This window comes from Triturus cristatus, chromosome 3_2 (assembly GCF_964204655.1).
Source record: "Triturus cristatus chromosome 3_2, aTriCri1.1, whole genome shotgun sequence".
NCBI classification, from domain to species: Eukaryota; Metazoa; Chordata; class Amphibia; order Caudata; family Salamandridae; genus Triturus; species Triturus cristatus.
Window position 1 is genome coordinate 621,090,640 of NC_140584.1, and position 8,424 is coordinate 621,099,063.

Consider the following 8,424-nt stretch of genomic DNA (forward strand, 5'->3'; position numbering starts at 1 on the left):
TATTTCCAACTTAGCAGGCATGGAGCTGAGTGTGACCCATCTCCCTCCTGCTGGGACGACGCTCTGCCCAGAGGGACCGTGCTGTTTGTCTTCTGAAGCCATGCCTAAAAGTCCAAGAGCGCTTACAGCCTCAGGAGCCAGTCACCTCTTGAAGACCACTTGCCTGCTGTCACCAGACACTGTGAACTGAACCTGAGTGAGTGACAAGTGTGCAATGAGGTAGGGCACATCCTGAGATCCAAGGAGAACCTCAAAGTCAATCTACAGCATCCAGGCGCACAGCTCTAGAGTAGTAACTGGTTTCCTGGTGGGCTTATTCTTATTGGAGAGGGAGCCTCATGTGTGCCACGGCCCTGTGCCAGTCTGTGCTGCCTGTTGATTAACACCCTCCAGATGGGCTGTGACGAGTTCCTGAAGACCGCTGCAGGATGAAGTTGCATGATCACGGCACCATACTCTGAACTAGCAACTTCCTTTGATTGTGGAGCCTAATAACCTATCCCGCACACTGCCTCAGGCCTTTGGTGAACCCACCAGTAAGCACATTTTGAACTGCACCCCATGGTCCCAAAACACCAGCCTCTGCAGTATCCATAGTAGTCATAAGCCCTTAAATAGCTTCCTGGGACCGGTAAAATCCTGGGAACTAAAATATGTAGGCTGTGACTGGCGCATTTCAAGATATGGGTCAGTAAAATATTAGTACACTGGCATCCAAACCACCTTTTAATCATCAAATGATGCCTCGCTTACTACCATTTATTTTAGTGAAAATAAAATGAAAAGAATACATTTTATGTAAATAGAGTGTTTATTTCCCACCTAATTGAAAACCAAGTTCCTTCCAGAAGCTGGCCTCAAAGACTTACATTGAGTGGAGTTGTGGCTCCATAGACTTACAATGAGTGAAGTTGGGGCTCCATAGACTTACATTGAATGGAGTTGTGGCTCCATAGACTTACATTGTGTGAAGTTGTGGCTCCATAGACTTACATTGTGTGGAATTGTGGATCCATTGACTGACACTGTGTGGCATTGAGGCTCCATAGAAATACACTAAGTTGAGTTGTGGACCCACAGACTTAATGAATGGTGTTGTGGCTGCATAGATTTACACTGTTTTTAGTTATGGCCTCACAGGCTTATATTGAGAAGCGTTGTGGCTCCATAGACTTGCATTGAGTGCACATTTGGACCCATAAACTTATACTGGGTTTGGCTGTGGACCCATAGGCTTGCAGTGAATGGAGTTGTGGCCCTATAGGCTTACATTGAGTGGGGTTGGGGTCACAGGGACTTACATTGAGGGAAGTTGTAGTGCCACCGACGTATACTGAGTGAAGTTGTGGACCTATAGTCTTCTATTGAGTTGACATGTGAGCCAGTTTACTTTCGCTGAATGGAGTTGCAGTCATATATTGAGTGGGAATGTGATGCCATAGGCTTACTCTAATTTTCATTGGAATTGTGGCTCAATAGGCTAACAATGAGTTGCATTGAATGTTGTTGTGACCGCAGAGACTCACATTGAGTAGACTTACACTGAGAGGAGTTGTTGTCCCATGGACTTACATTGACCGGAGTTGTGACTCCATAGACTTACATTGTGTGGAGTAGTGGACCCATACACTGACACTGTGTGGAGTTGAGGCTCCATACAAATACACTAAGTTGAGTTGTGAACCCATAGGCTCAATGAATGGTGTTTTGGCTGCATAGACTTACATTGAATTGGGTTAGGGCCTCACAGACTTACGTTGAGCGGAGTTGTAGCTCAATAGACTTGAATTGAGTGAAATTGTAGATCCATAAACTTGTACTAAGGTTAGCTGTGGTCCCACAGACTTTCAGTGAATGGAGTTGTGGCCCTATAGACACACATTGAGCGGGGTTGTGGTCCCATGGAATGGCATTGAGGGGAGTTGCAGTGCTACTGACTTACACTGAGTGAAGTTATGGACCCATATACTTCTGTTGAATTGACATGTGAACCCTATATACTTTCACTGAATGGAGTTCTGGCCATATAGACTTACATTTAGTGGAGATGTGGTGCCATAAACTTACACTCATTGGAATTGTGGCTCAATAGTCTTACACTGAGTTACAGTGAATAATGTAGTGGCCGAAGAGAGTCACAATGAGTAGACTTACACTGAGATGAGTTGTAGTCCCATACATTTACATTTAGTTGAGCTGTGAACCACAGATTTACACTGGAAGGAGTTTTGGCAGCATAGACTTAGATTGAGATGAGTTGTGGACCTATAGGCTTACATTGGGCTGAGTTGTACACACACAGATTAACAATGATTGAAGTTTTGGTCCATAAGTGAACACACGTTTGTTTTAGGCTCATTTTTCAACATACATAAGTGGTAGACACTTTGAGTTTCCACTGTTGTACTTATATTAACTACTCTGTTTTTAGATTTGGGCATTAATGAGGCAGCCTCCTTCAAGGAACTGTCTCTAGCTGGACATGAATCTTTACTGGGTGTGATAATATATGTATTACAGTGTAATAGACAACATGCCTAACCTCGGTAAATTGTCAACATTCGACCTCTACAACCCCTAAAGAGTCATCAAAAACATGTAAGGTCTCTTGGGGGAATCTTTGCAATGCCTAACAAATACAGGTATAGCTGATCAGTCAAAGTACCACATGGGCTTGGCGCGTGAGGCACCAGAAGATCAGATGGGAGGGTTCAAGTGCAGACATCAATACGGACATTATTCACCAAAATGTACTGACTGCCAGATGAGATGCTATGCCATAGTATCTCCTGCTGCTGTTTAGGGGCCTGCTATGGTTATGTGTTTACTCCCAAAAGAAACTAAACTCTGTATTGCAGACCAGAATTGATGTATACATTCTCATGGACATTTCAATCAGGATTTCCACATTGCTGTAAACCATTAAAAAAGTTAATCGTATTTTCGCCAGTTTAGTAACCTTTGCAAACACCACTATCCAGTGACACGGGACAGTGAAGACACATCACATACTGCACAAAACCCTCAGAAATGGTAGCACGACAGCCCGGGTAGGTGAAGAGAAATTACAGCACTAAACGCTGGACTGTGAGGAGAAACAACTGCACTAAACACTGGGACAGTGAAGAGATAGGACGGCTCTAAACACTGGGACAGAGATCAGGATTGACAGCACTAAAACTAGGACAGTGAGGAGATAGGACTGCTTTAAACATTGGGACAGTGAGGAGGACTGACAACACTAAACAAAAGGACAGTGAGGAGATAGGACTGCTCTAAACACTGGCATAGTGATGAGGACTGACAGCACTAAACACAAGGACAGTGAGGAGAAACAACTGCTCTAAACGCTAGGACAGTGAGGAGAAACAACTGCACTAAACACTGGGACAGTGATGAGGAATGACAGCACTAAACACTAGGACAGTGAGGAGATAGGACTGCTCTAAACACTGGGACGGTGGGGAGGAAGGACAGCATTAAACACTGGGACAGTGATCAGGACTGACAGCACTAAACACTAGGACAGTGAGGAGATAGGACTGCTCTAAACACTGGGACAGTGAGGAGATAGGACTGCTCTAAACACTGGGACAGTGATCAGGACTGACAGCACTAAACATTAGGACAGTGAGGAGATAGGACTGCTCTAAACACTGGGACAGTGAGGAGATAGGACTGCTCTAAACACTGGGACGGTGGGGAGGAAGGACAGCACTAAACACTAGAACAGTGAGGAGATAGGACGGCTCTAAACACCGGGACAGTGATCAAGACTGACAGCACTAAACACTAGGACAGTGAGGAGATAGGACTGCTCTAAACACTAGGACAGTGAGGAGATAGGACTGCTCTAAACACTGGGACAGTGAGGAGATAGGACTGCTCTAAACACTGGGACGGTGGGGAGGAAGGACAGCACTAAACACTAGAACAGTGAGGAGATAGGACGGCTCTAAACACCGGGACAGTGATCAGGACTGACAGCACTAAACACTAGGACGGTGAGGAGATAGGTCGGCTCTAAACACTGGGACAGTGAGGAGATAGGTCGGCTCTAAACACTGGGACGGTGAGGAGGATGGACAGCACTAAACACTTGGATTTTGAAGTGAAATGACAGAACTAATCAGTGGAAAATTGACGAACAATGACAGCACTGAACACTGAGATTGTGAAGAAAACGACAGCACTAAACCCTGCAGTGGAGAAGAGAAACGACGGCAAAACACCCGGACATTAAGAAGATACAAGAGCACCAACCCCTAGGGTGGAGAAAAGAAATGACTGCACTACATACTGGGATGGGGAAGGCAACAAGAGCACCAAACACTGGAGCACTGACGATGAACCAACAGCACTAAACCCTGGTATGGTAAACAGAAGTGGCAGCACTAAACACCGAGACGGTGAAAAGAAATGACAACATTAAACTGTGGGAGATTGAGGAGAAACGGCAGATCTAACCCCAGGGATGGCGAAGAGAAATGACAGCACTAAACACGGGAGCATGCATCGCGGAGACATGACAGCACTAAACACTTGGGCAGTGAAGAGGAATGACAACATTAAACAGTGGGACAGTGAGGAGAAACGACAGAACTAAACACTGGGATGGTGACGAGAAACAGCACCACTAAACACCGGAGCAGTGGGGAGAAAATTGCAGCACTAAAAACTTGGACGGTAGGGAGAAACGACAGCACTAAAGGCTGGAACAGTGGGGAGAATTGACAGCACTAAACAGCGGCTTCGTCACGAAAATGACAGCCGCACGTACTGACACTCTGCAGTACCGCCCGCCGACGGTCCCCGGACCCGGCAAAAGAGACGAGTGTCATTGTCAACATCTTTAATGTGACTAACATTTCATTCGCAGTCCGCAGCCCAGCTCCATCGCCGCTCCTGGCTCTTTCTAACTAGCCACCGCCGCGGCAGGTGTGTTCTTGTCTCACACTCGAACGGCTTCACGGGAGGCCAATTTTCTATGAAGCCGGGTGTACAGCGGGTATATTGTACCTACTACCACCTTCGAAGTGTGTGCCGTTTTTTAATACTACAATCTTCTCGGGGGGTGCATCCATAAGGGGATGTCCCTGAGTGTCCCTCGCTTCCGATCAGTGTGTTGAGAGTGGCCGCCGCAGAAGCGGAGCCTGGGAGGACGAGGGCTGGTGCTGCGGTTTAGGAGAAGGGGGGCCGTGATTGTTTTTATGCAGACAGCCCCCCCCTCGTCCACTCTCGAGGGAGGTAAGTAGCCTCGTAGGCTTGGGCTGCGTTGTTTTCTATCATGCTATAGTGTACACTAGCAATCTGTTATGTTATGTTATGTTAAATGTAATTTATAAAGCGCACTGACACCGAAGCTTCCTGGCGCTGGTGTCAGTGAGATTGGAAATTAAGGCGTGCATCAAGTGTGCACGCATGTATGTATAAGTGCAAGGGAGAGTACGCACGGCGAGACCAGCAGTGCGGAGACCCTGGTGGGATCTGAGGTGGGCATCCCCGACCTTGTGAGGAGTTTGGTGGTACCTGGTGAACGTGAGGGACCAGGTAATGATGACCCTTGGCGGCCGGTGATGGCGACGACCTGGATGAGACTCCCTACAATGAAGACCCTGTGGGGGCTGGGTGAGGGGAGGACCCAGATGGGATCAGGTGATGGTGAAGACCCAGGCGGGACCCCTGATAATGAAGACTTAGTAGCGAGTGGGTGTGGGGAGGGCCCGGATGGGACCCTAATAATGAGGTCTCGGTAGGGACGGGGTGAAAGTGAGGACCCAGATGGGACCCTAGATTATGAGGGCCGTGTGGGGAGTGGGCGAGGGGAGGACCCTGGTGGGATCATCTGATGGCGAGGATCCAGGTAGGACCCCTGACAATGAGGACCTGCAGGGGCCGGTGTGATGCCGTGGGGGCCCTGTGAAGGTCATGGTGACCTCAGTAGGGCTCCTGATAATGACAGCCTGAGAGTAATTCAGTGACCCCGTGATATTGGGTATGGTCGCTTGGGTCCGTGGGTATCAGAGACGAACCGAGCTCCACCCCTGACATTAGGGAGTTGTATCCTTGACATTGGGGAGGACACCTATGGGATGCTGACTTTGAGAACCGTAGTGAGGAAGTCTGTCACATGTGTGCAGAACAAAGTACTGGCTTTTCTTTTTATGGAACATTTTATCATGAAATTCAACCTTTTGATACAATTGAAGCAAAGACTCCCATAATGCAGTGGTTTATTGAACGAAAGTGCAGGATTAGGTACATTGGGGACAGCTGACAACGAGCGATCTGGCACCCTGAAATGGACTCTGTTGCTTGTGACCCACATGTTGTGCTTTCTAGCGGATCCCGGTTCTGGGGACCCTGTTAGTCTTGCATGTGGCTTTTCAGTGCGATCCCGGCCACTCGGTGCTGGGTCAGGGTCTCGGTGCACGTGCTTGCGCAGCTACGCCGTGACCCCGCGCACACGCAGAGATGGCAACGCCCCCTCCCAGGGGTATGAGGTAGAAACAGTCACACTCTCAAGGTCTCAGAAGACAAATAGGTGTTCCCTGCCCCCACACGCCTGGTCGCAGGTGAATAAGCCAGCCACGCTCCGTCTCAAAAAGCACGTACATGCACAGCCTCAAACTATCAGGGCACGGGGTAGGCTCTCGGTGGACGCACAGAGGGCACCGTTGGCTACACTGTTAGCTTTGGGGTTTCTGGACGCTGGTGAGTATAGAGCTTTCAAATAACAGATGGATGCACAACCCACCTTTCTCTTCAGAAAGGAGTTGGTTACAGAACCCTAGGCTTGGAGGGTACAGGCAGGTGAACCCCCCTTCCGCCCCTGGTAGAAGGGTACAGGTGCGCACAGTCTCGGGGTGGCTGGTGTTCAATGAGGATCTGGTGGAACATGTGAAACAGGTGAAACTGTTTCGAGGTGCAGGTGAGCGCATGAAGCCACGCGCACGTCTGAGGTGACATTTGAAATGGAAGTCACCCCTACAGGGTGCTGTCATGGAGGGTCTCTTACCTTTGGTGCTGGAGGTCTCCTGGTTAATGTACATTTTCCCTCCTGCCCAGCTCCTCTCCTAGGCTCCTCTTCTTTATGGACCAATACTTCGCTTGCCCTGGTTCCGTTTTCGTGGCACCTTGCAGAACTTGCCCCCTGTATGCACTTGAGGTATCTTGTGACTGACAGCCAGCCCCCCGTACACCAACGCCCCCGGCACGGCTCTCAGCAGCCACTGCTCTCCGCGAGCACCGTCTCCGGCGGCGCCTCTCCTCCCCGGGCTGCGCGACGCTCCTCTGGGCACAAGCGGCCCCTTTGTATCCGGCAATGCTGCTCTCCTCCGCGGGCAGCGCCCCTCTGATCACGGCAGCGCCTCTTCTCCCCGGACAGCGCTCCTCTCCCGTCGGGCACAGGAGGTTCCTCCGCTCCCGGCAGCGCCTCACCTCCCCGGGCAGCGTGCCTCTCCTCCTGGGCACAGGTCCTTCTGCTCCGGGCAGCAGCCTGTCCTCCCGGGCACAGGTGGTCCCTCAGCTCCCGGCTGCGCTGCACTTATTCGCGCTGCACTGGACGCCACTACAAAGGCTTGGTCGCTACATAGAAGCTATGAGAATATAGGGTGTGTGCTCCTTCCATCCTAAACCGGGCTCTGGGTCCTTCTCCCCATCCCCTGGCTCACGGCGTCCCTCGGGGCACCTGTCCTCTCCGAGGCACGGACTGTTTGTTCTCCCGCCTTCAGCAGGTGCCGCAGCCAGTAAGGGACGCGGACAATGCTTAGAAACTCTCAGCGGCCCAAACACGTCCAACAGGTCCTGGGCAGAGTGGGAAAGGAAGAGCGGAAGGTGTCCGCGTCCCCAGGAGATCCCCGACCTCTGCGTGCACTCACCGGCACTGGAGCCTGTCAGAGCGATGCCAGCGTATCCGTGCTCCTCAGTCCTCGATTGAAGAGGTGATCCCAGGCAGGCGAATGCCCCGTTTATTGTCCAGCAAGCAGGCCGGTGTTACTAGCACCTCCAGCACCTTGGGCAGTACGGGGCAGTATAGCGCACGCCTTCTGCTGCACGCTACGTAGCCTCGCGCGTCTCCCGCTGCCTCGCCCGCTGCGCCTGGCTCTGCGCGATGCCCACTCTGTGCCTCGCACATCTCTCGCTTCTTGATGCTGCGCGCACTGGCGGCGAACGCTGAAACTGCACATCGCGGAGCCCGGGCGGGCCCATCCCTGCCAGCACCTGGGAGGGGGCACGGCCCCCTAGCGTACACCTGACGATACGAAGGCGTGGAATACTGCGCCCGCTGTCACGCCTTGCGACTTCCTAATGCCGTCAGTGAAAGGAGTCATCAGCACCATGGCGGTGCCCGCTCCATGTTCCTCGAAAATATGACTTAGTGGGTTACAGCAGGATTCATATTCTGACCTACATGGTAAATGC

At 50.8% G+C, this 8,424-nt stretch overlaps 1 protein-coding gene across 5 annotated transcripts in view; it reads right to left on the reverse strand.

Moving 5' to 3' along the window:
* SYT7 (synaptotagmin 7) overlaps positions 1–8,181 on the reverse strand; it is an 807,051-nt gene extending 798,870 nt beyond the window's left edge. For 2 of the 5 annotated variants that reach the window (XM_085648533.1, XM_085648532.1), the window contains exon 1: positions 7,019–8,181. In XM_085648533.1, the coding sequence (XP_085504659.1) occupies positions 7,019–7,052 (34 nt within the window). In that variant the 5' untranslated portion in view covers positions 7,053–8,181. The remainder of the gene's footprint in view (positions 1–7,018) is intronic. The other 3 variants (XM_085648534.1, XM_085648536.1, XM_085648537.1) reach the window with 2 other exon arrangements.
* Positions 8,182–8,424: the final 243 nt, after the last annotated feature.